We start from the raw sequence: 26,972 nt of genomic DNA, 5'->3' as shown, positions 1-26,972 counted from the left end.
ACACACACACACACACACACACAAAAGTGGTACGTCCATGGCTGTACCGGGCGTACCGTCTGTGCCGCCCCTGGCATGTACTGTACATTGTCTGATTTAGTCCCATACCGATCCAACCGGACAAGACTATAGGTTTCACAGTGTTCTAGCTAGGATTTTGATGGGGCAGGGCGCTAATTTAATTGTAGGGCATTTTTAACGCGAAAATCTTATTTTGGAGGCAAGTGCTGGATATGATCGAATTTTTTACATTCATAAATATCATGTAGGAATATCTATGCTGGTTTTAATTTACAAAAAAAATTTGGACGGAGGGGGACAATCAATTTCTAAACCCAAATTTATTATTCTTAAATTTGGATGTTTGATGAAACAGTACATTCATTGCCGTATGAAATATTATTGTACTAATGTACTAAATATAGACACTATTAAAAAAATATCGTTCTAGCCAGTGCAACATGACTGGAATGTGCCGTGGTATGTGCTATCCTGTCTGTGGGATGGTGTATATAAACGAATCACCTAAAAAATCATATTCTTTTTTTTTATTATATATAGTATTTATACCATTTAATATCATGCCCAAATGTAATTTAAAATAAATAAATGAAATAATTAAAAGAAATCAAGAAATGAAAAAAAGAGAATTATTAGAAATAAATAAAAAGAAATAAAAGAACAAACAAGTTAAAAAATTGACATAAGGATATATTTGTAACAAGTTGCTCACTGCATTTAAAAACGGCTATTATTGCATGTCAAGGTCTAGATAGATTTTATTAAATAGCTTTTGTAGACCTGCTTTTAACGAAACACAGTTATGCCTTCGTAGACCAAATAACCAGTGTTGCTAGTTTACTCTGTGCCATATTATAAAGATGCAATCAATGTGCCATGACTACTGACAACAGTTAAAACTATATGTATCTTGGTCTGGGTATTTGCAAAGGCAACAATTACTTTCAAAAATTTACTTATCAAAATAAATTTCACATTTGACGTTCTGTCGAAGTTTATCATGATGGTCTACTTTCAACTAGGTGTTTGCTAGGTGGTGTGTGGTTACGTGCGTGACGGTGTGAGGATTACTTCACATTCAAGCTTTGTAAGACTGCCTGTCCGCTCGTCTGCAGTCATATCGATTAACAATAGAAACGAACAAAACATCACGTTACTGCTGTCGGCTTTCACAACAGTGGCCAAATAATGTATTGTCAAACGTTTTTTAGTTGGGAATTCAGACTCGTAACAACAATATTTTGTATTTTTGTTTGACAATGAATCAGGGTCGGAGCAGAAACAAACACGGCAGGATAGCACAAAACGGGGGCAGGGCGCAGCACCCCTCTATTTATTGCTAGCTAGAACACTGGTTTCATCTCCGTCCTACATGATACATTTTTTTCACTGACATTTTGACCATTTACATTTAAACCACTGGCATTTTGACCATGTGTGGCGAGGCGTAGCCCAGTGGTTAAGCGCTCACTTGATACTCAGTCTGTTTTGGATCGATCTGCATTGGTGGGCCAATTGGGCTATTTCTCGTTCCAACCAGTGCCCCACGACTGGTAAGGTTGTGGTATGTGCTATCCTGTCTGGGGGATGGTGCATATAAAAGATTCCTTGCTACGGATGGAAAAATGTAGCAGATTTTTTTCTCTGACTGTCAAAATTACGATATAGGAAGGGTGTATGTAGGGAGTGACAGTCATGTAGACGGATCAGGAAGCATGTATGTGGGGAGTGACAGTCCTGTAGACCGATCAGGAAGGGTGTATGTGGGGAGTGACAGTCTCCTGTAGACAGACCAGGAAGGGTGTATGTAGGGAGTGACAGTCATGTAGACGGATCAGGAAGCATGTATGTGGGGAGTGACAGTCCTGTAGACGGACCAGGAAGGGTGTATGTAGGGAGTGACAGTCATGTAGACGGATCAGGAAGCGTGTATGTGGGGAGTGACAGTCCTGTAGACGGATCAGAAAGGGTGTATGTAGGGTGTGACAGTCATGTAGACGGATCAGGAAGTGTGTATGTGGGGAGTGACAGTCCTGTAGACGGATCAGAAAGGGTGTATGTAGGGAGTGACAGTCATGTAGACTGATCAAGAAGGGTGTATGTGGGGAGTGACAGTCATGTAGATGGATCAGGAAGGGTGTATGTGGGGAGTGACAGTCCTGTAGACAGATCAGGAAGCGTGTATGTGGGGAGTGACAGTCCTGTAGACAGACCAGAAAGGGTGTATGTAGGGAGTGACAGTCCTGTAGACAGATCAGGAAGCGTGTATGTGGGGAGTGACAGTCATGTAGACGAATCAGGAAGCGTGTATGTGGGGAGTGACAGTCATGTAGACAGACCAGAAAGCGTGTATGCGGGGTGTGACAGTCCTGTAGACTGATCAGGAAGGGTGTATGTGGGGAGTGACAGTCCTGTAGACAGACCAGGAAGCGTGTATGTGGGGAGTGACAGTCCTGTAGACAGACCAGGAAGGGTGTGTGTAGGGAGTGACAGTCATGTAGACAGACCAGAAAGCGTGTATGCGGGGTGTGACAGTCCTGTAGACTGATCAGGAAGGGTGTATGTGGGGAGTGACAGTCCTGTAGACAGACCAGGAAGCGTGTATGTGGGGAGTGACAGTCCTGTAGACAGACCAGGAAGCGTGTATGTGGGGAGTGACAGTCATGTAGACGGATCAGGAAGCGTGTATGTGGGGAGTGACAGTCATGTAGACGGATCAGGAAGCGTGTATGTGGGGAGTGACAGTCCTGTAGACAGATCAGGAGGGTGTATGGGAGAAATGGCAGTCCTGTAGACAGATCAGGAAGGCTGTATGTGGAGAGTGACAGTCCTTAAGGCAGATCAGGAAGGCTGTATGTGGGGAGTGACAGTCCTGTAGACAGACCAGGAAGGGTGTATGTGGGGAGTGACAGTCCTGTAGACAGACCAGGAAGGGTGTATGTGGTGAGTGACAGTCCTGTAGACAGATCAGGAAGGGTGTATGTGGGGAGTGACAGTCCTTAAGGCAGATCAGGAAGGGTGTATGTGGGGAGTGACAGTCCTTAAGGCAGATCAGGAAGGGTGTATGTGGGGAGTGACAGTCCTGTAGACAGACCAGGAAAGGTGTATGTGGTGAGTGACAGTCCTGTAGACAGATCAGGAAGGGTGTATGTGGCGGTGGTAGCAGTCCTGTAGACAGATCAGGAGGGTGTATGGGAGAAATGGCAGTCCTGTAGACAGATCAGGAAGGCTGTATGTGGGGAGTGACAGTCCTTAAGGCAGATCAGGAGGGGTGTATGTGGGGAGTGACAGTCCTTAAGGCAGATCAGGAAGGGTGTATGTGGGGAGTGACAGTCCTGTAGACAGACCAGGAAGGGTGTATGTGGTGAGTGACAGTCCTGTAGACAGATCAGGAAGGGTGTATGTGGGGAGTGACAGTCCTTAAGGCAGATCAGGAAGGGTGTATGTGGGGAGTGACAGTCCTTAAGGCAGATCAGGAAGGGTGTATGTGGGGAGTGACAGTCCTGTAGACAGACCAGGAAAGGTGTATGTGGTGAGTGACAGTCCTGTAGACAGATCAGGAAGGGTGTATGTGGCGGTGGTAGCAGTCCTGTAGACAGATCAGGAGGGTGTATGGGAGAAATGGCAGTCCTGTAGACAGATCAGGAAGGCTGTATGTGGGGAGTGACAGTCCTTAAGGCAGATCAGGAGGGGTGTATGTGGGGAGTGACAGTCCTTAAGGCAGATCAGGAAGGGTGTATGTGGGAAGTGACAGTCCTTAAGGTAGATCAGGAAGGCTGTATGTGGGGAGTGACAGTCCTGTAGACAGATCAGGAAGGGTGTATGTGGGGAGTGACAGTCCTGTAGACAGACCAGGAAGGGGGTGTGTGGTGAGTGACAGTCCTGTAGACAGATCAGGAAGGGTGTATGTGAGGAGTGACAGTCCTTAAGGCAGACCAGGAAGAGTGTATGTGGGGAGTGACAGTCCTTAAGGCAGATCAGGAAGGCTGTATGTGGGGAGTGACAGTCCTGTAGACAGATCAGGAAGGGTGTATGTGGGGAGTGACAGTCCTGTAGACAGATCAGGAAGGGTGTATGTGGGGAGTGACAGTCCTGTAGGCAGATCAGAAAGGCTGTATGTAGGGATATGTGGGGAGTGACAGTCATGTAGATGGACCAGGAAGGGTGTATGTGGGGAGTGACAGTCATGTAGACGGATCAGGAAGGGTGTATGTGGGGAGTGACAGTCGTGTAGACGGATCAGGAAGGGTGTGTGTAGGGAGTGACAGTCCTGTAGACAGACCAGGAAGGGTGTGTGTAGGGAGTGACAGTCATATAGACGGACCAGGAAGTGTGTATGCGGGGTGTGACAGTCCTGTAGACGGATCAGGAAGGGTGTATGTGGGGAGTGACAGTCCTGTAGATGGACCAGAAAGGGTGTATGTAGGGAGTGACAGTCATGTAGATGGATCAGGAAGGGTGTATGTGGGAGTTACAGTCCTGTATACTGATCATGAAGCGTGTATGTGGGGAGAGACAGTCATGTAGACGGAGCCGGAAGGGTGTATGTGGTGTGGGTGGGGGCAGTTATATAGACAGATCAGCAAAGTTGTATGTGGGGTGGCAGTCAGCACTGTAGACAGACAGTTGTACATTGATTACAACCAATATTGTGAGTAGAAATACATTTTGAAAAGGTTTCAGGGCAATTCATTTGCCCGAATATCTCCATTGTTTTTGTTTAAATTTGAGAATTTAACACCTTTCCCGACCCCCACCTTGGACGTTTATATGCTCACACCCTTTGAGAGCTAGGCTTTTTTGCCTTGTTGGAATTTTGTGAACCCCCTTTACAAAATTTGGAATCACCCCTGTACATCGTGCTTGAACTTTTTTTTGTTATTATTTAGAACAAAAATAGGTTCCCCTCATACAAGCCTGCCAAAAATAAGTTAAATTGATATTTGTAAAGACTATTCAGGGCTCGCGCTGTCGGTAGCCAAATTAGCCATTGGCTAATTTTTACAAAAAAATGCTAATAAAATTTGCAAGTGGCTAAAATTTTGGCTAAGCCATTTTCTGTCTTCTGATGTGAACAAACGGTTACATAATCTATCCGACATCTTAAACATAATAATACTACCAAATATTCAATTAGCGTAATAGCGATTTCGCGACCGGTAACGAGAAACGGTGTCATGCAGAATACAGCGTAGGCCTTATGTTTGCGTATTTTAATAATCACGGTTATTAATTTTAACGGCATGCATTCAGCATGTATGACAGCAATGTCTGGAAGATATGTAGCTTGTTATTTTTATTTTGTAAAATCTTTGAACCAAAGTAATAAAAGCAGACCGACAATGCGTGTCAATTTGAATACACATGCCAGTTCAGGGCCGAGAGACATGTAGGCCATCTCAAGGGCCGAGTTCAGCCAGACCGAGCGAAAACAAAACGTTCGCTAGACTGGTTTGTGCGCTTCACATTAAACCAAATGGACACGACGAACACCAATCAAATAGTTCGCGAACGTTATGAAGAACGTTCGTTGGCTGAACTGAGGACAGCTCTTGGTGGAATATACGTCACGCTTCAGAGTCAGCCGACACCCGCGTGTCAAGAGACATCCGGACATTAAACAATACGATTACGCAAAAGTAAATCTTGATGTAAATTTATTCCAGTTTGTACACAATTAGCTGAAAAAAGATACATTTTCATATTCATATATAAATACCCAATACAGTACTGCGTATAACAAATTTGGCTAAAGCATTTTCAATATGGCTAATAAAAATTCCATTTGGCTAATATTTTGGCTACAGGTATTTTTGATCCAGGGTGAACCCTGCTATTTTTTATTATTGTTTTGGGTTTCTTTTTAAAAGTGTAAGTTACCTCCACTATTTCGTATTTGTACGCTCGCGAACATATCTTTCATTTCATTTCAACTTCTTATATCCATTTACGGGTTCAAGCACGCCATCCTGGGATACACACCTCAGCTATCTGGGATGTCTGTTATGGACAGTGGGTTAGTTATTAGTGGTTAATGAGAGAGAAGAGGGTGTAGTGGCCTTACGTCTACCTACTGAGTCGTTAAAACTCGATCTGGGTGAGAGCCGGCACCGGGCTGCGAACCCTGTATCTACCATCCTTATGTTCGATGGCTTAACCACGACACCACCGAGGGCGGTCGCGAAAATATTGATGTGTCTCAAAACATTCGGGACATCTCGGCTAACTTCGGCTCACGATATGATTCGGTTTATGGATTTTAGCCCGGATGTAACTCGTTTGACGCGAAGATGGCTGCTGCGTGTAGTGGTAGAGGTTTGTATGTCATTGGCTCGTTTTCATTAACCACAAGTGGTCTGGAGATTTTAGTCGCACAAAACGTTTGTTGTAGTGGCTCAACCTCAAACTCAAGTTATTGGTTTAACTCGCCAGGTCACTTTTCTTTAATTTGTAAACTCTGCCTGGAAAACCGGCTCGATAGACTGGTTATATGCTGCAGAATGCAAATAGATAATGTGAAGCGTATGATCGACTGGATTCTGGTTCAGGGGTTGCTGGAGCGGCGTATGCTTGCCACGTGTTGGAGCATGATGTAGGTCGACCCATTTCGATATCTGTTGTCTGGTTTAATAGTTTCCTCATCCATTTTATTTGTGTTTAGACATCGTGCAATATTCATAATTTTGTTCTGTGCATGCTAAAATTTTCCCACTGTTAGGGCATACAGAATTTAAAAAAAAGAAAAAGAAAAACAGCAAAGTTTGAAACCCTTGCCACGTTTTCATTTTAATTTTAACTTGATACGGATTGCATAGGATTTTAATATTCATAATTGTGCAACACTCTTTTTGAGTCATTAAAAGTTTATAACTTTGGTGAACTTATTGCAATTTTTTTTTTAAACATTCAAATAATATAAGTGTTAAACTTTAAAAGTCAAAGAAGTGGGACAAAGGCATAAAGTTATTGCCTGATGACGGAGTGATGTGCAATCCCCCTCAGTGTACCCTTTGTCTTTGGGCTGTTTTTCATTCCAACCGGGATGCAGTGAACTCCTATGGAAAACGAACTCGTATGGGAAAAATAATGGTGAACTCGTATGGGGATGTATGGATATGCAGATATACTAACTTTGATATTTCTCTTAAAGCGACATGCCCTAGTTTTTAAAAATGCACGTTCGTCTAAGAAGTAATGATTAATCAGACAAACTCTAGTTATTTTAGACAGTATTTCCCTGTTTAAAACATCACTGACTTTAGCTTCTCTCTGTACTAACCATATCCAAATGTAGGGGTGCAACGATACGGTCGAAACCGTATTGCGATATATTGCAATATAAGAAACCGTATTGCGATATAGTTGATATTATTTATATTTAATATTTATGGGGGTTTTTTTTTAATAAAATAAGGAGGCGTGCATTTTTTAATGATCTTTATTAGTTTCAGGTGTCAGGTTAAATGTTTTAGGCCATATTTTTCTTCAAGAATATGAGCATGTCCACAACTTCAGGATTGAGTGCGGCCCTCTGTGCTGTGACAATGTCCCCAGCTGTACTGAACACGCGTTCTGATGGTACTGATGTGGCTGGAATACACAACCGTTTCCTGGCTAACTGAGAGAAGAGGAAACTGCCAGTGGTGTGACCCGACTACGCTTGACGTGATTGTTACATTTCCTGTTATCGCCAATTAATCAAATGATGGGTTTTTTGTTTTGTTTATTTGTTTGTGTGCCTATTTCAAGTCAAGTCAGATATAAAAAAAAAAGCGTGTAAAAATCGCGATACCCAAAACTGTACCACGGTTCGTATCGAGCTGATCAATTATCGTGATATACCAGTATACCGGTTTATCGTTGCAGCACTATCCAAATGTGTGTTGCAGGTTTGTAGAACAACTAAACTTAGTGTCCATTTTTAAGGGCTAAAACTAGGGTATGCACCTTCAAATGTGTATTTTGACACTTGTTTTGTATACATGCTTCTTATTTATGTCCCCATCAGTCAACTATTTGCGTGTCAACCGCAGTTTGTGCGTCAACGGCAGTCACCTATAATTAAAACACGCATGTCAGTAGACTTATTTTCTGCAACAGAAACTGTAAACAATGCATGTTTTGCATTTCTCACCAGCCCAAACTTAAAAAACACTAGCCATGGACGTTGGGCTAGCGGATTTGTCGAACTCTGCATAAAAACTACAAACAAGTTGCTATACAGTTATGGATATATCAGTTTCTTCACTGCATTTTCCCACATACGAGTTTGTCTTCCATACGAGTTCACTTGTGGATTTCCATACAACTTCACTGCATTTTCCCCCATACGAGTAAGGTTTCCATACGAGTTCACCGCAAGCCATTCCAACCAATGCTCCAGAACTTGTACAATCTCATTAAAAGGAATCTAGTGGTTTCACTAAAAAATTGTGATCGTTTTCTTTTACACGGCTTAAAAACTTTTTTATGATCTCTGTTGCTTTTACAGGTTTAACAGTTTTATTGCTGCTGGCGATATCCGTGGTGGGAAAAGCCCTAACTCCATCAACATTTCTCACTACCGTCGACCAGGCGCGTCTCAAGTCAGTATTCCAGGCAGCCCAGCCATACCAGGATGTAGCTAGCGCTCACTACTCCATTCTCGGCTTACAGCTACTGGGTGGCACTTTGCCTAATGCGCAGGTAAAAATCAAGAATGTACCTCACAACACTTAATAATGTGAAAGCCAAGCCATTGGATTTGGAGCAGCCCTCTACGTAAACTTTTCTGTCCAGGAAACAGATGGCACCTACTTCTTTTTTTTTAATAGATAGTATAAAATGTTTTAGTCGTCAAATGAAAATAATGGTCGCATGTGTGACTAAATTGGTTGTGATGAATAGGGCTGTGGAGGTATTTTTTTTAGGATTCCATTTCATTATTTTATAATTAGACTTCCATCTCAAAATCTGGGATTCATAGAAGTACGAACTCGTGCTGCGGAAAGAGTTCAACCCGTACCCCTCTATATCAAATGCTCAAAAGACTAACCCTATACATAAAACTACCCTAACCATTGAAAGTTGGGTACGGGTCGAACTTGTGCCATATTATATTAATATCAACCAAATGCAGTGTTCATATTAATCAATTTTATTTGTTATAACTTTGCACTTTAAACTTTGTCCTTTATCTCATATATTTTTTGCTTTTCTTGCAGGATACGTGTAAAATTATATCAGCAAAAGTCGACACAACCAGTCCATCATCATTATATCATGCTTCATTAGCAGCAAAAGTTTTAGGAAGCTGCAAGGTAATTTATTTTTACTCCCATTATTTTCAGTAACTGTCTTGTCAGACCTCAGTTTTTCATTGCAGGAAGTAAGAATTGGTGAAAAAATAAAATGTGCTTTTTAAAAATAAAAATTCTGTCTGCAATATCTTAAAGGTTAATAAAACTGTTGTGTATTTTGTAATATTGGAAAAAATACTGGTTTGTTAAAATAAATGTATATATTATACAATACGTAATGAATATTGTTGTGAATTAAAAAATATATGTGACTAGTACGTTGTTGTGACTGCTTGAAAATGTGTATAAACCACTTTACATTGCAGCTCAATGTGGGGAATGTGCAGGATTTGCTGTCGAGTTCAATAAAAGACGAGGCAGCTGTAGCTGACATATTTTATGCATATTTTGCCCTTAAGAATTTGGGCTTAAAAGGTTTGTATATCGATTCTGTTATTTTTAGATTTTGATGTTATTGTACAGTCCATATGGCTGGCTCTCCCCACCAATAGCTTATACTATTCAGTTGTGAAATGTTATACGAAGTAATTGAATAGTAATTTCAAATATTTTGCTTAATGGGGTATTTGGGTGGGATTTTAAAAATATATTTTAGGAGTTGGTTTTTTTCTTCTTCTTCCAGTAGCCCACCAGGCTTTTGTCATTGGCGAAACTGGTTGCTCGGTCGTGAAATCTTGTTGCCCCTGGTGTCCGGGCACAGGATTTTTCCAACCCTGATAAATATCTTTAGTTTGTAATTACGACTGCTCGTATTAATTAATATGTAACACCCAAGGTAAACTTTTTTTAAAAATGCATTAAGTTAAAAATAACTTTACATTCATGGTATTTCATTTTAAGTTATTTTCGTGCTTATATCCAATGAAGGTCCAAGCACGCTTTCCTAGGAACACATCTGGGCTGTCTGCCCAGAACAGAAGGTTAGTTGTTGGTGGTTAATGAGAGAAAAGATGGTGTAGTGGTCTTGCACCTACTTATTGAGTCGTTAAAACTTGCACTGGGTGGAAGCCGGTACCGGGCAGCAAACGCAGTACCTACCAGACTTAAGTCTGATGGCTTGGCCATGACACCAGCAAGTCCATAGTAATGTAATCTTCTAATTATAAACCCTGAATCAGTTTTGAGTGTGTTAAAATTAAACCAACTATGTTTTGCAGTTGACAAGTCGCAGGTTACGAAGTCATTACTTGAATCACTGAAAAAAGATGACTCGGCTCTCAGGTTAGTTTTAATTCCGTAGTGTGTTTAGTAGATGCCAGTTCTAAATTTTAAACAGGGCTTGATCTTAACGCGTTGAGATATATGGTACCATGGGTTGGGAGCATTACCGTTGGCACATTTATGCCGCTTGATAAAAAAATTACTGTCATTGGTGAAACTACTCAACAGCAGCAATATTTAACATTTGTACAATTGAAATATGTCTACTTTCAACTAAGTAACCTTTCAGTCATATTTATTTACTGTAAAAGTCACCTTTTAAAAACATGGGCAGGCTCAAAATATGCCATCGGTAGGCCAAATAAAAAATAATAATACTGTGGGTAAGTTTTGAGTCCAGTTTAAACATGACTGGCAAGTTTTATTTTAATTTGGAGGGGTTGGGAAATTATATTTTGTTAAAAATAATAGTGAGATTTTGCTTTTTTTTAGTTTAATAGATATTTGGGCGAAATTGTCTTTACACCGAGAGCTAGCTCTGTAATGCATAACATTCTTCACAACTGCATTAATTTGTATACATTTGGAGATGTTGAAGACTGTAGATTGCTTTTTAGGTGGTAATAAAATGTAATATTGTAATTTTAAACTAGTAACTTTGACAACAAATAATAATAATAAAAAAAAACACCCAATATTATCGCAGTTAAAGTTTGTCCGATCCCTGTATCGGGTAAATCTATATAGATATGCAATGATGGATGTTTACATTGATGACCATTCTGGCTTTGATAGGGGTGGGATGTAGCCCAGTGGTAAAGCACTCGCTCGATGTGCAGGCAGTCTGGGATCGATCCCCGTCTGTGGGCCCATTGGGCTATTTCTCGTTCCAGCCAGTGCACCACGACTGGTATATCATCAACGGCCGTGGTATGTAGCATCCCTCTGTGGGATGGTGCATATAAAAGATGCCTTGCTGCTAATCGAAAAGAGTAGCCCATAAAGTGGCGACAGCGGGTTTCCCTCTCAATATCTGTGTGGTCCTTAACCATATATCTGACGCCATATAACCGTCAATGAAAAGTGTTTAGTGTGTCGTTAAATAAAACATTTTTTTCTGGCTTTGGTAGCAATGGTAAAGAACAATTGAGAACATCACGTGGTACGTTGTCTTACGAGCAAGCTACAAAAATGTATTCAAATAATTTGCTCTGTAACTGAAACTGATTTAATTATATGTTTATACCAGTGTCTGGTGGTAAGGCAAGAATTGTTTAAATGTTTTGAATTAATTATATTTCAGCTATGGCTATGCATTTTTGGTTGCGTCCGACACTGGGGACACAGACAAGTTCTTTGACAGTATTGAAGACATCATTGCCCAGGCCGATGAAGTGGATGAGAAATATTTGCAGGTCTGTAAACATTAAAGTGTCTTTGATTTTAGTGTCTTTTTCGTTTGGCAAGTCTATTTTCCATCCCACGTCATGCAGTGTTGCTGTCAGAAAGAAATTTTGGGTATGGCACTATAGAATTGAATGCAACCACAGTCAACAAGGGGGTATGGGGTGCCTCCTCCAGAAAGAAAATTGGTTACATTTTGGGTTAGGGTTAAGAAAATCATACAGTAATTCATTCTGTCAAAAGGTTTTAAAAATTGGATATGGGGTCGTACCCGTTTTACCCTTTGGCAGACACTCTGCACAGGGATGCCTTTTTTCATGCTATGAAATTTACTACAAGCTATTTATTTCTGAGCCGATTATTTACAAAAATATTTGTGAGAAGATGGGACAGATTATAGTTTGCGTAATCCATTTTTTCAAGATTGTCATACAGTGGCGTCGGCAGGTTTCTTCTCAATATCTGTGTGGTCCTTAACCATGTGTTGACGCCATATAACCATAAATAAAATGTGTTGAATGCGTTGTTAAATAAAACATTCCCTTCATTCATTCTTTCTATTTCTGGATAGATTTTTCCCCCCACTACCTGCCTTACATATTTTTTGTTTTAACTTCATATTCTTTGGGATTGTTATTTCAAAATAGTTGATGAATCATTTAAATACAGATCATTGACTTAATTAGCCCCAATGTTGACATCCAGGAATCTTGGTTCTCCTTGTTTCTCTGGCTCTGTCTTTGTGGCGAACGGGAGCTGAACGCCCCACCCCAGGGCTTGAGGTTTATTCCCTTTCCACAACATTGGAGAGAAACCCGGTCCCCTGATTTTATCGGGTGTGGACCGGACCCTGCATATTCCATAACCTTCCCAGAGTCACACTGACAGTTACTGGGGAGATGAGCCATGCAGGGTACAATTTTAGTAATAATTAATGGTCGGTGTACAAAAGTACTATATTTTGAACTGAATAATACATGTCCAAGACTGAAGTAACTTTAAAATATATTTATAAGACCTGTTGCAAGTGAAATACAGGGGTGGGGGAATGTTTGAGGGTCCCCCTTCCTCAGTTTTAAAGTATATTTATAAAGAATGGTTTTATTTAGACTTTTTTTTGTTTATTGCATTTGTAATATTTGTTAGTAATTGATCTCCGGTGGAACACATTGGATTATTTGAGTTACCTCCCCTGTTTGCCATTTTCGTTTTGGGATGACAGTTGCTACTTTAGTTCTCTTTTATAAGTGTTTTTTTTATATGCCCATCTATGGATCATATTATGGTATGGCATTATTCGTCAGTTAACTTTTTCTTGTCCAGACCTTATCTTGCATATAGGACCTTCAAACCTCACATGTAGGAACAACTTAGGATGGTGGTGTCGCATAGTATTACTAGGTCAGTGTGACCTACTTTTCACAGTTTATTGCACATAACAGTAAATCCTTGTCCGGACCATATCTTGCATACAGGACCATTAAACCTCACATGTAGGAACAATTTGGGATGGTGGTGTTGCATACTATTACTAGGTCACTGTGACCTACATTTCACGGTCTACTGCACATAACAGTAAATCATTGTCTAGATCATATCTTGCATACATGATCATCAAACCACATGTAGGAACAACTTGGGATGGTGGTTGATCCCAAACAAACTTCATCCATCCCATTGCAAAAATTTCAAATAATTAGAATTGAATCATTCTCGTAACATATTCTTTAATATAGATATGGTTTTCCATCAAGCTCCTGATGGGCGTATCATGTGCCTCGCTGGTACTCTTCGGTTTTTTTAGGGGGGTGGGGGTTGTGGATAAATACCATTGTTCCTGGGTTTTTTTTATAAATTACACACCACCCACTTATCCAATTTTGTAGAAACTTGGATTATAAAACTGCAGATTAAAATTGCACCTTTTTTTTTGCCCCTATTTAGATACTTTTATTCAATATTGTATATGAATGGTCAGAAAATCTGTAACATATTTATTCTCCAACTTTGTATCTTTCACAAATAAATTTACTCACTGATAATCACCAATGTTGACGTCCAGAGATCTTGGTTCTCCTAGTTTCTCTATACATTCTTGATTTTTATTTATTTCTAATTTTAACTCTGTTCAGATTCAGTGGCATTCCAAAATAGTTTTCTAACAAGTCACTTAATTGTAGATTGTATGTTTAATTAGCCCCAATGTTGACATCCAGGGATCTTGGATCTCCTTGTTTCTCTGGCTCTGTCTTTGTGGCAAACGGGAGCTGAATGCCCCACCCCGGGGCTTGAGGTGTATTCCCTTTCCACAACATTGGAGAAAAACCCGGTCCCCTGATTTCATCGGGTGTGGACCGGACCCTGCATATTCCATAACCTTCCCAGAGTCACACTGACAATTACTGGGGAGATAAGCCATGCAGGGTACAATTCTAAAAATTGGGTGTTTGTTTTTAAGAAGCATGTAGTGTAATATTGTTGAGTATAATTTGGGACAGGCCTATTAGCTTTGTCTACAAACATAGATTTTTTGTTCCTACTACTTTTAGTTTTAACACACGTCAAATTGTTACTTTCAGTTTGAGGGTGGTCTATTTGCCACATCGTTGGTGGTTGATGGGGCGTACAAGTTGGCAGACAAAGCAAAAAAAGCCCCAACGATATCTCAGGTAAGTGCTTTGATCATTGACTTAGAAATGTAGCCGAGTTGTGGTTGGTTCACACATTTGCCTATAGAAATATAGCTGAGTGGTGGCTTGTTCACATGTTCGACTATAGAAATATAGCTGAGTGGTGGTTGGTTCACATGTTCGATTATAGAAATGTAGCTGAGTGGTGGCTTGTTCACATGATCGACTATAGAAATGTAGCCGAGTGGTGGCTTGTTCACATGATCGACTATAGAAATATAGCTGAGTGGTGGCTTGTTCACATGTTCGACTATAGAAATATAGCTGAGTGGTGGTTGGTTCACATGTTCGATTATAGAAATGTAGCTGAGTGGTGGCTTGTTCACATGATCGACTATAGAAATGTAGCCGAGTGGTGGCTTGTTCACATGATCGACTATAGAAATATAGCTGAGTGGTGGCTTGTTCACATGATCGACTATAGAAATATAGCTGAGTGGTGGCTTGTTCGACTATAGAAATGTAGCTGAGTGGTGGCTTGTTCACATGATCGACTATAGAAATGTAGCCGAGTGGTGGCTTGTTCACATTATCGACTATAGAAATATAGCTGAGTGGTGGCTTGTTCGACTATAGAAATGTAGCTGAGTGGTGGCTTGTTCACATGATCGACTATAGAAATATAGCTGAGTGGTGGCTTGTTCACATGATCGACTATAGAAATGTAGCCGAGTGGTGGCTTGTTCACATGATCGACTATAGAAATATAGCTGAGTGGTGGTTGGTTCACATGTTCGACTATAGAAATATAGCTGAGTGGTGGCTTGTTCGATTATAGAAATGTAGCTGAGTGGTGGCTTGTTCACATGATCGACTATAGAAATGTAGCCGAGTGGTGGCTTGTTCACATGATCGACTATAGAAATATAGCTGAGTGGTGGTTGGTTCACATGTTCGACTATAGAAATATAGCTGAGTGGTGGCTTGTTCGATTATAGAAATGTAGCTGAGTGGTGGCTTGTTCACATGATCGACTATAGAAATGTAGCCGAGTGGTGGCTTGTTCACATGATCAACTATAGAAATATAGCTGAGTGGTGGTTGGTTCACATGTTCAACTAAGATGTATGCCACTTGACTGGTACATGAGATGATATTGGTGTCTGCAGTTATGTCTTTTGAACATTTTATGTAAAACACTCGTTGCTGCTTTTCGGAAACCGTAGCCAGGCTACAAGTTTAGTAGGGTTCTATGAATCTAAGATTTTAGATCAGAAGCGTAAAATTTTGAGATGGAATACCACTATCTATATTAAATAATTTTTATTATTTCGCCGGAAACCTGACAATATACGTCCAAAACTTTGCATGGCTGCAATGGGTGATGAGCAAATATTCAGTTTGTTGATCTTAACTTCCTATATTGTTAAAATCAGGGATGTTTTTATTCATTTTTCTGCATTTAAGGAAAATAAAAAAAATTCTTTTAAACTGTCACGGGGATTCTATAATACCCGTAACCGAATAAAACACGATTGTCCAAATATCTCTCCTAACTGTATATCTATTAGATCTCTCTGTAACGGGCGGTATATACCCGCGTTCTCTCGTCTCTAGGTATGATCAGAGATACGATCTTATATAAAGTATATATAATATAGCATGTTTAGTTCACTAAAAAACACAACAAAACACAATACACTTTGGAATCTGTATTAACCTATGCTGACAAATGTACAGCCGCAGTAGTTAAGTAATAACAACAATAATAACAACCCAGAACTGATCACTTAATTAGTTAATCTCTAGGTGTCTAGTTTACACAATATGCGAATCACTTCACCGTGACACAACACCCACACGTGTGATAATTGAGAAACGCTTCTAGGGGAACTGAATTAATAAAGGAATTACAACACTATTCCTAACTGGTTAATTTTTAATTAACCCTAACTACTCATTCAGTAACCTTGTAACACAGAATTAATACTGGTACCTATCACAATAAAGACAATAACCTACAATTTACCTAGGTCTTCTAGGATGACCGGCTAAGCTTTATATTACCAAATACTCGTATAATGTTAGAACAAAAAGTCTACGATTTACTTGTCAGATGACCGAAGACACTGTCTAAAGAATATTGGTATAATACAGTATTAAAATATTTAAAAAGTCACATCAATCACATCAAGGTTATACAACAGAGCAGAAATAAAATATTTACCAAAGTCCAAACGGACAACGTTCCCGGGAAGCCTTCCTTGTTCTGTCCTTTTTGCTTCTCTCCTAACTCTAAAACACTAGCTATTTATTATAAATCGAAATATCGCATGGGGGTACAAGGCGGTACTCCCCCTATCCTCTGATATTCCACCTCTCACAGAGACGCATTTTTCTCTTTGATCGCCAGACTTACTGACGCCATCGTCGCCAAATCACGGTTGTAAAAACAGCACTCGCAGAGGTATTACGTAACTACTGGCCACATGGCTCCGCACCTGGGCTGGGTGTGTATTAGACGACCATCGCGCAGAAGTATTACGTAACAAGTTGCCCACCTAGCTAAGTGCATTTGGAACTGCACACGGCCTTCTAAAACAATTAATAACGCCACAGGCGAAAAGAGATTAAGAGCATGTACCGTCACATAAACCTAAACAGTTTTGCCAAAGCATGAATTTATTATTTGATTAGCTGTGATGCTTTTAAAATCTGGGTAATGATGTATATTTTTAACTGTTAAATAACAATCTCATATTAATAGATCTGTTAATGTCTCAGTAGGATAAACATTGTGACAAGTAAAAACACATTGAATATACAGGCACTGATATTGTGAATAAGAAAGTGTATGTTGTATGTAAATTTTAGTAGTATTAATTTATTACCTTTTTTTATATAGACAATTGCATACTTAAGCATGTGGTTGTTTTTTTGTTTGTTTTCAGGACAAGGTGATAAAGTTTGCGAACTATTTTCTGAGCCGAAAACACGTCCATCAACTCCGTAGTGCCTACTACTTCCTGTCTGTCATCAAGACACTAACTGATAACAAAGTAAGTCAAAACAGTAAATTAATCGTGTGTTTTTCCCCCGATTTGAAATGCAATATGACTCCTTGTGTCTTGGAATGTCACTGATATACCCTAACCATAGATAGTTCAGACTGCACATTTATATTTTTAAACAATAGCAGCTGTAAGTAAATTAAAATGTTAACTGTTTGCTTCTATCTTATGTAATCTCTAAATCTTTGCTTTTTTGTTTGTTTCAGTATCACATTCCAATAGCAGTAACTCTGGCAAGTCCTGTGGCTGTGAGCCAGGCTTCTCCACAGATAGAGGTGGGTACTTTGAATCAAACTCCAAGTGGAACATTATTTTATTTATTGCTTTAATCTTTGCCCTTGTGATCAGTAAGATCATACCAGTGTTAGAAATAAGCACTTGCCCATTTGTCCTGATAAGTGAAAATGTACCTCAATGGTTGTCCAGTGGACAAGTAAAACTGTTTAATGTCGTTTCATTTTGAGCGAACAAAATTGCGTTCCTCGTATAAAACATAACATTTATTTGGACATGTGAAAATATTGCTGGACAAGTGGATTTCTCGATGTACTTGTCTGGTGGACTAAGGAATAATTCTGCTTATTTCTATTACTGCACAACTGATATATATCGTAACAGAATTTAAAAAATTTGTTTTGTAAACTAACCTCACCTGTCATTTGTTGTATTTCCTGCTTTCCCCATGGACTGGTTTGAACTTTTCTCCTCTACTCTGAAGGGTCTGGCCATCCTTTTAGCTTGTTCATTGTTATAATGTTTGGCCATCTGGATAATTCTTTTGGTAGAAAATATTTTGTTGCTGAATATTGGAATCTACCCAAATAGGTGATGGGACTGGTTTTTATGTCACAATATTTAATTTTGTTATTTCTTAACTGCTGCCAATTTCATGAATGGTTCTTTTGATACCGTGTTCTCTCTCTGCCACTAGGTTCGTGTGACCAATCTGATGGGGGGTTCACTCGGAACTCTGACTGTCACTGCTGACAGTGCCCGTCACCTAGGAGACGAGGCCATCGTCCTCTCCAAGAAACCGTTCAAGGCTTCCAGTTCGGACAAGTGAGTCGTTAGGAAAAGAAAGGAATGTTTTTATAATTTAACAACACCTCCAAATAGTCAACAGAAGGCTGCATACCAGAATAATCAAACAAAGGACATCCAGTAGCTGATGATTAATAAATAAAATGTAGTCTAGTAGTCTTGTTAAACAAAACAAACTTTATTGACAACACACTTTTCTTTTATGATATATAATTTCATTGACTTGAAAATAGACTTGGTGATTCTTGGTTTTACCTGTGTTTGATGGGTTTTTTCTCTGTTTTGTTGTTGTTTTTGTTGTCTCTTTTTCTAGACTAGATTAATCGTGGATGTTATATCAAAATTGCTTTATTCAATCTATCAGTGTATTATAGGTGAGATATTTAATTCCATTTTAACTTGCAGGTCTCTGTACGAACTGGACTTCATGAAGGCAAAGCCAGCGCGAGGCTTCTACAAGCTGATCGTCAGTGTGAATCCACAGAAATCAGACTCCAGGCTCATCGGAACCACAGGGGCCGAGGTGAGAGATTACAGCTACAATTTGCATCATTACGTTTTCCATTTATTATACAGGTTCATTCCAGTGCACCACGACTGGTATATCAACGGTCATGGTATGTGCTTTTCTCTCTGTGACATGGTGCATATAAAAGATCCCTTGCTGTTAATGAAAAAATGTAGAGGGTTTTCTGTCATAATTACCAAATGTTTGACATCCCAGCTGATGATTAATAAATCAATGTGCTCTAGTGGTGTCGTTAAACAAAACATACTTTAAACTTTATTATACAGATTTTTGTAAATGGTTTTATTAGTTTTTAAAAAGTCCTACAATTCAGTTGATGTCAATGTGCACGAACCTTGTATTACTTGATTCCATACAATACTCACTTAAAGCGATGAATGCATATATTTTGTTTTGATGAAGTAATTGTTCTCTTTTATTTGTGAGAAACTGACCTATGATGACACATCATGCACCACTCCGAATCTCTCGATTTATGAGGATTTACCACTGAAATTTGTCTGAGGTCCTCTCATCTAAACAAAAACCCAAAGGGTTTAAATGGGTAAATAGCTGTCTTTGCCAGGAAAGTTTTAGGTAAAGAGGAAAACTGGTTATATCCTATGACATGCCAGGTGGGGTTGTAGAGCACCTGCCTGAGGTGTGCTGTGCTGTAGGACTAGATTACCCCTTTGTCTTAGGCCTCAAACACACCATGATTGGTATATCAAAGGTATTGAAATGTTCTATCTGTGCAAATGTGTGTGTAAAATTTTGTCAGCAAAATCACAACGCCGAAAGTTCGCTATTACCAATTAACATAATCCACCAGTTAACATGATTACCAAAACAATGTTTCCAATAGGCCTCGGTGATTACAGGGCATGAAACTGAATAATTATTTCCCATAAACCCTCAGGTGTTTTGGTAATTGGGCACCAATTAGCTTTAGTTTAAAATGTGCTGAGGTGTCGTTAAGCAAACATTCCCATCCTATTCATTCTACCACTTGATTCTGTCTTGATTTTTGATTATTTAAAAAAATATATTATGACTGTCCAGATAGTGACATTGTAAAATAGTTTTCTAACATTATAACATTTTCTTAATTATAGATTGTATGTTTAATTAGACCCAATGTTGACATCCAGGGATCTTGGATTCTCCTTGTTTCTCTGGCTCAAATGTATAACACGCTGCTGAGTGTTCGCCTGAGGTGCTTATTGTATGATTGAATCCCATTGTTAGACCCCTTGGATATTCTTCCGCCGTCTCACTCAGGGCCCTAACACCTATGATGACACTTCATGCACCACTCTGAATCTCTTGATTTATGAGGATTTACCACTGAAATTTGTCTGAGGTCCTCTAAACAAAAACCTAAATAAAAGTTTTAGGTGAGCGGGAAAATTGGTATAAAACTTTTCTTTGCAACTGCTTGTGATTGCTCACCTAGTACCATTCCGGTAGAGTGACATTGAGCTTGCCTTGATTTTGTTCATGGTGAATTTGGCACGTGGTATCTTATTTCATCCTATGACACATCAAGTGGGGCTGTAGATAGTACTAAACTAAACTACTTCCGGCTAGGTCAAAGTTCGAGGTGTACCAAACTTTTGATAGAGACGTTACAAGTCCTGGGATTGATGATACATGTGTGTTGATTGTAAAAAAGAAAAGAAGTTATATCTGGGCAAAAAATATATGCAATTTTATTTCATCTGGTACCACTGTGTCAAGTAGCCATGTGTATGAAACATGTATGGGGTACCTGTTAAAAAAAAAAGAAAAAAAAAGTACTCTTAATTTTAATAATAGGCACCAAATAGATGTAGTTTTAAATGTGCTCAGGTGTTGAGCAAACATCCCTTTTCTTTTCAATCTACCATGCTTATTATTATTATTATTAGATAATTTTTTTTTTTTAATATATTCAGATTCAGTGGCATTTCAGAATAGTTTTCCGACTTGTCACTTAATAGTAGATGCTTAGCTTAGCCCCAATGTTGACATCCAGAGATCTTGGATCTCCTTGTTTCTCTGGCTCTGTCTTTGTGGCAAATGGGAGCTGAATGCCCCCACTGTGGGGCTTGAGGTGTATTCCCTTTCCACAACATTGGAGAGAAACCCGGTCCCCTGATTTTATCGGGTGTGGACCGGATCCTGCATATTCCATAACCTTCCCAGAGTCACACTGACAGTTACTGGGGAGATAAGCCATGCAGGGTACAATTCTAAAAAATTAATGAAAACTCTCAAAAGTAGGTCTTTAATTTTCCTCGACAAATTATTGTTTTGTTTGACACAGCAACCGTCATCAGTTTTTATTATCTTGTTTTAAAGGTAGGGTATATGTGTGTGGGCGGGAGAGAGTTTGAAGTAATATCCATTAGCTTAATAGTAACAGGTAGAAAATGAAAATATTATCAATTGAGTACTTTTGTTTTACACCAGTGTTTTTTTTACCATTACCAATCTTCAAGGCTTGAAATTGACAAAAGATAGGAAGCATATGCCATTAAAAATGCCTCTAATCAGTTTCGCAAGTATATTTTGCTGTCCACCTTCTTTTTGACAGTATTCCAGATAGATCCAGAATTCCTAATTTTCACGAGTCATAATCAAAATCATAAGCTGTTGAAAAATGTCACACTATAACTAGTATGTTTAATAGGTTTTTTAATTTTCAGACTATTTTATAGAACTACTGTTCAATTTTGTAATATTTACTTTCCCCACTCGAAAAATCTAATTTCAAGCCTTGAAGCTTGTTGGAACAGTTTAACGAGGGGAATATAAATGTGAAGCATGACAACCCATGATGACATTTCATGCACCACTCTGATGAAATCTTCGATTTATGAGGATTTACCATCGAAATTTGTCTGAGGTTTCAGAAGTTCTGTGTCATACATTAATAATTATACAGTCACAACAGCACTATTTTATAATCAAAACAACGATCATGGTTGTATGTGGTTAACCATACTTAATGGATGCTGTTTAAATAATTGTTATAATGTAAAGAAAAATCACGACTAGTATATCAAAAGCCATGATATGTGCTGTCCTGTCTGTGAGAAAGTGCATATAAAAGATCCCTTACTGCTAATGGGAAAATTTAGTTGGTTTTGTCTGAAGACTTGTTAGAATGATCAAATGTTTGACGTATAATAGTGGACGATTAATTAATCGTTCTGCTCTAGTGCTTTCGTTTAAACAAAACAATTTTTTTTAAAGACGACAAAATTAAATTAATTTTCTTCCTTGCACAGGTGGACATTAAGGTGACAAGTCAGGTTTCTATTGAGAATGTTGAAATTGGTGTGTCTGATAAGGATCAGACTTCGGCCCCTCGCACAACAAAGTGAGTACACGCTCCTGTTAAATAATATTTACATATACATTGCCACTCCGAATCTAGAGTAGAGTAGGCAAAACTATTGGTAAAATGATTAACTGATGTTTATTTTTATATATATATATATATATATTTTAATTGGGACAATTAGAATGTGATTAGCTGGCATGAAATAAGTTAGGTCTTGTTATATAACCTGATTAATATCTTTATTGTCCATATGGATCTTGAAAGGAGATGCTATTGAATGAGCTATTCTAAGCCTTTGTTATGACATAAAAATGCATGAAAACAAAGCTCTATGACACTTCCTCTATTTTGTGACAGAAATGATGTTATTGAAACGATATCAAAACCACACTAAAGAATGTGCGAATGTTGACTATTAACTGCTGATCTGTCATTTTAATCAAGGATTGAAATGTTCTTACTGTCGGAACTGTTAACCCATGGTGTATATTGAATTACAACCAGTTATATTATTTTCCTACTTTTAGACTGGTGCACCCGAAGAAGGCCTCGAACCCGGTGGAGGCGGACTACCACCAGAAGATCATCATGAAGTTCCAGCTGAGAGACAAGACCACCTCAGAGCTCGTCACAGCTCACCAGGTTCGTTTAATAACTCAGTCAGGGCACAAGACCTACATCATTCGATAGTGGTCCCTGAGGTGCTTGGATTGTAGGCCTGTTCACCCCCTTTAGCGGACACTTTAGTAGATTCCCTGTCCCAAACAGTGCCAGTTGGGTGGTATATTACAGCTGAGGTAGAGCTGTAACTTGTGACTGGTGTATCACAGCTGTTGAGATGTTGCTCAGTCTGTTGAACGCTCACATGAACGTCTCTCTCCTCTATCCTCTATAACAGGCGGTGTGATCTAGCGCCCCCCCCCCCCCATGCCCTGCCCCCACTCAGTTGCTAGGCTGTCCCTCGCTGTCGCCCTTTCTTGGCTCTGACCAGTTCCCATGCCTGTATTCCTCTGCTGTCTCGCCCAGAGCCGTAAGACTGGCGTATCAAAGACCTATGATGACACATCATGCACCACTCCGAATCTCTCGACAATGAGGACTTTCCACTGAAATTTGTCTGAGGTCATGTAGGTCGATATGGATGATGAAGAGCCAGGGCTAGCTCTGGGTACACAGAAAATGTTGCCGAAATTATATATATATAGGAGGGCGGGTAGATTTAGTTTTGGTCTGTAGAGTGGTGGTCCGAGATGCTTAGGTCATGGTATCAAATCATCTTGGTAGACCCACAAATATTTTCCAGGCCAAACCTGTGCCATAGTGACTGGTATATACAAAGTTGTGGCATGTGCTGTTCTGTCTGTCCAAATATGCAGATAAAAAATCTTCTGAAGACTTCATGTCTTTGACATCCATGAGTCCCATGATGAATCAATATAATCTAGTGGTGTCAGTAAACAAACTTTTAACAGGTCATAGAATTCCTGGAAAGTCGATAAATTTGCAAATGTTTTTTTTCAGCATACATCAATTATTTTTTGGCATAAATATCTATATGAAAGAGCCCTAAAATTAATTTTATTGAGAGAACCCATTTCAGTCACCTACAAGTTGTAAATCAAACATCTTTGATGACACTTCAGGTTCGATAGCTTTATATTTTGTTTATATCTTGGATGGGATAGTGAAAACTTTAAGCATAAAACGTGTAGTTTTGAAAATTAATATATTTTAAAACCATTATTATTCCAATGTTGACATCCAGGGATCTTGGTTCTCCTTGTTTCTCTGGCTCTGTCTCTGTGGCGAACGGGAGCTGAACGCCCCCACCCCGGGGCTTGAGGTGTATTCCCTTTCCACAACATTGGAGAGAAACCCGGTCCCCTGATTTTATCGGGTGTGGACCGGACCCTGCATATTCCATAACCTTCCCAGAGTCACACTGACAGTTACTGGGGAGATAAGCCATGCAGGGTATATACATTATAAAGTATTGGAAGGTTTTGGATAGAATGTGTTTGTTAATGTTTTAGAGGTGAGAAGAATGGATTTGAGATTTTTCATGTCAAATTTGATTTAGATGCCTTGAATAAATGTTATAATTTTCTTTTATGTATTATTTTTTTCTCTCAACAGGCATTTGTGAGGCTGACAAATCTACAGACGAAACAGGAAATCATCTTTGTGACCGAGTCCGATGAAGCTCGTACATACAAATTTGACCTTGTGAGTGTTTCACTTTGTAGATATTGTTGTTTATATAATACTTAAATGTACATGTATGCTTCAGGTATAAGCCATTGTGTTGAAAACACAGCTGTAGTAAAACAAACAAAACCAAACCAAAATAAAACTGGGCTGATGTGTTGCTAAACAAACATAAATGTTCTAGGTTTATTGACCAGGTGAAATCTTTCTAAATTAGACCTTTCGTAAGGAAACAAGTGAACTCCATAATAAAAGCACAAAAATAATATAATATTAAGATTTAAACTTCTGAATTGCATTCAACTTCATCAGTTTACTTTTCATGCAAATGAAAACGGTCGAAGAATATTACAGCCAGAGACTTGATGAGGTTTTAATCCAAGTTGTCTAAACCAGGTAGTACATGTCCAGTATTGAATTGTTATTTCACTTGTGTTACAGGATGTAGGATCGAGTGCTAAGGATTTTGGACATCTTTCTGGCAAGTACAGCATGGAGCTGATCGTTGGAGACTCGGTCATCGAAAACCCTTTCTCCTGGCTTCTGGTAGGTACCAGGGTTTAAACTGTTATCTTGGTCATCGAAAACCCTTTCTCATGGCTTCTGGTAGGTACCAGGGTTTAAACTGTTATCTTGGTCATCGAAAACCCTTTCTCATGGCTTCTGGTAGGTACCAGGGTTTAAACTGTTATCTTGGTCATCGAAAACCCTTTCTCATGGCTTCTGGTAGGTACCAGGGTTTAAACTGTCATCGAAAATCCCATAAGAGAACCGATCCAACAAAAAATTACGCTCAGGTCTACTACTTACAGGAATTGAGATATGAATCTTGAATAAGTCGCAGCATTTATTTTGACATATTGGTTAAAATTAGTTGGGCGTAATTAGTTAGTATTCCACTTGTATCTGGAGTAAACAGATCCTCCCATTATTTTTAATGCATTGATCCATCGCCGGTACTGGTATGCTTCGAAATGCTCATACTACTACGAGTTGAGAACAGATTATTATTGGATAGGATAACGAAACACTTAACCCAGAAACTTTCTTTTAGATCTTGCTTCTCCTTTTCAAATCCTGGGAGGTTTGGCATTAGGCACCAAAGAGCTGTAGTTAAAAATATGCTCAGGTGTCGTTAAGCAAACATTCCTTTCCTATACATTCTTGATTTTTATTTATTTCTATTTTTAACTCTGTTCAGATTCAGTGGCATTCCAAAATAGTTTTCTAACAAGTCACTTAATTGTAGATTGTATGTTTAATTAGCCCCAATGTTGACATCCAGGGATCTTGGATCTCCTTGTTTCTCTGGCTCTGTCTTTGTGGCGAACGGGAGCTGAACGCCCCACCCTGGGGCTTGAGGTGTATTCCCTTTCCACAACATTGGAGAGAAACCCGGTCCCCTGATTTCATCGGGTGTGGACCGGATCCTGCATATTCCATAACCTTCCCAGAGTCACACTGACAGTTACTGGGGAGATAAGCCATGCAGGGTACAGATGTACACATTATAAAGTATTGGGATGTGGGGGTGGGAATGTATTTGTGATTGTCCATGTCTGTCAATTCATTCAGGGAATGTTTTTTGTGGAAATTTGGAAATAAGGATTATAATAGCTTGAAATATGCAAACTGATTAGCAACCACTAGTTAATGTTTACAGAAGCAGTTACTGTGTTTTTAATAACATGATAGTTAGCACTTACAATTTTGACATTGAAATTACTTTATTAGGCTTGTTCCAAAATGTATTATTTTATTTTTACTTTTTTTACAATGCCAGTTATAGATTGAAATTTTTTTTTTTATAACTGATTACTTAAAAGGTAATAGGCAGAACGTTATATTTTTTTCTAATACCATATATTGGTATAACAATAACATAATAATAATAAAAAATAATAAAAACATAAAAATTCAACAAGTGTTTTGCAGATCTAGAAGGGAAATACAAAATGTTATCTTCCATGCGATCAAGTTTGATCAGAGATTTTTGATGCGACGAGAATTTTCACGCGAATTTTTTGTTCTTTTACTGCTGAACCTCAATCTCACTGGCCAGTTCTTCATTTTCACCAACAAATGACAACTGGATTACATAAAACTAGACTGAATTTTATTATAAATGTTAATTTTACCTGATCATTTGTCGGGGTTTTGCACAGCTGTTTTAATTAGAATTTGTATATTGATTAGAGTATCACATCATTGATTTACCTTTGTTTGACACCCAGTAGCAGAGGTATTTTTGTGCTGGAGTATAATTAAAAATAATTAATTTCTCCTTACAGATCATTT

The 26,972-nt window shown here is 38.9% G+C and overlaps 1 protein-coding gene and 5 non-coding genes across 6 annotated transcripts in view; all 6 read left to right on the top strand.

Annotated features, from left to right (window-relative positions):
• Positions 1-6,247: 6,247 nt before the first annotated feature.
• Positions 6,248-26,972, top strand: part of LOC121377524 (dolichyl-diphosphooligosaccharide--protein glycosyltransferase subunit 2-like) — a 28,988-nt gene continuing 8,263 nt past the window's right edge. The window contains exons 1-15 of the mRNA XM_041505550.1: positions 6,248-6,336; positions 8,513-8,706; positions 9,225-9,320; positions 9,626-9,734; positions 10,478-10,541; positions 11,785-11,896; positions 14,465-14,554; positions 17,467-17,574; positions 17,793-17,861; positions 18,518-18,645; positions 19,033-19,150; positions 22,411-22,502; positions 22,994-23,108; positions 24,603-24,692; positions 25,116-25,220. Coding sequence (XP_041361484.1) covers positions 6,312-6,336; positions 8,513-8,706; positions 9,225-9,320; positions 9,626-9,734; positions 10,478-10,541; positions 11,785-11,896; positions 14,465-14,554; positions 17,467-17,574; positions 17,793-17,861; positions 18,518-18,645; positions 19,033-19,150; positions 22,411-22,502; positions 22,994-23,108; positions 24,603-24,692; positions 25,116-25,220 — 1,515 coding nt within the window. The 5' untranslated portion in view covers positions 6,248-6,311. The remainder of the gene's footprint in view (positions 6,337-8,512; positions 8,707-9,224; positions 9,321-9,625; positions 9,735-10,477; positions 10,542-11,784; positions 11,897-14,464; positions 14,555-17,466; positions 17,575-17,792; positions 17,862-18,517; positions 18,646-19,032; positions 19,151-22,410; positions 22,503-22,993; positions 23,109-24,602; positions 24,693-25,115; positions 25,221-26,972) is intronic.
• Positions 12,574-12,806, top strand: LOC121378159. The gene has a single exon (XR_005958675.1). It is a non-coding gene; the product is annotated as a small nucleolar RNA SNORA73 family (small nucleolar RNA).
• Positions 14,085-14,317, top strand: LOC121378157. The gene has a single exon (XR_005958673.1). It is a non-coding gene; the product is annotated as a small nucleolar RNA SNORA73 family (small nucleolar RNA).
• On the top strand, positions 21,136-21,369 carry LOC121378155. The gene has a single exon (XR_005958671.1). It is a non-coding gene; the product is annotated as a small nucleolar RNA SNORA73 family (small nucleolar RNA).
• On the top strand, positions 24,215-24,448 carry LOC121378160. The gene has a single exon (XR_005958676.1). It is a non-coding gene; the product is annotated as a small nucleolar RNA SNORA73 family (small nucleolar RNA).
• LOC121378156 lies at positions 25,943-26,175 on the top strand. The gene has a single exon (XR_005958672.1). It is a non-coding gene; the product is annotated as a small nucleolar RNA SNORA73 family (small nucleolar RNA).

Source organism: Gigantopelta aegis, chromosome 7, assembly GCF_016097555.1.
Source record: "Gigantopelta aegis isolate Gae_Host chromosome 7, Gae_host_genome, whole genome shotgun sequence".
Taxonomy (NCBI): Eukaryota; Metazoa; Mollusca; class Gastropoda; order Neomphalida; family Peltospiridae; genus Gigantopelta; species Gigantopelta aegis.
The sequence above is the reverse complement of the archived record's forward strand: the minus strand, read 5'-3'. Positions and strand labels throughout refer to the sequence as shown.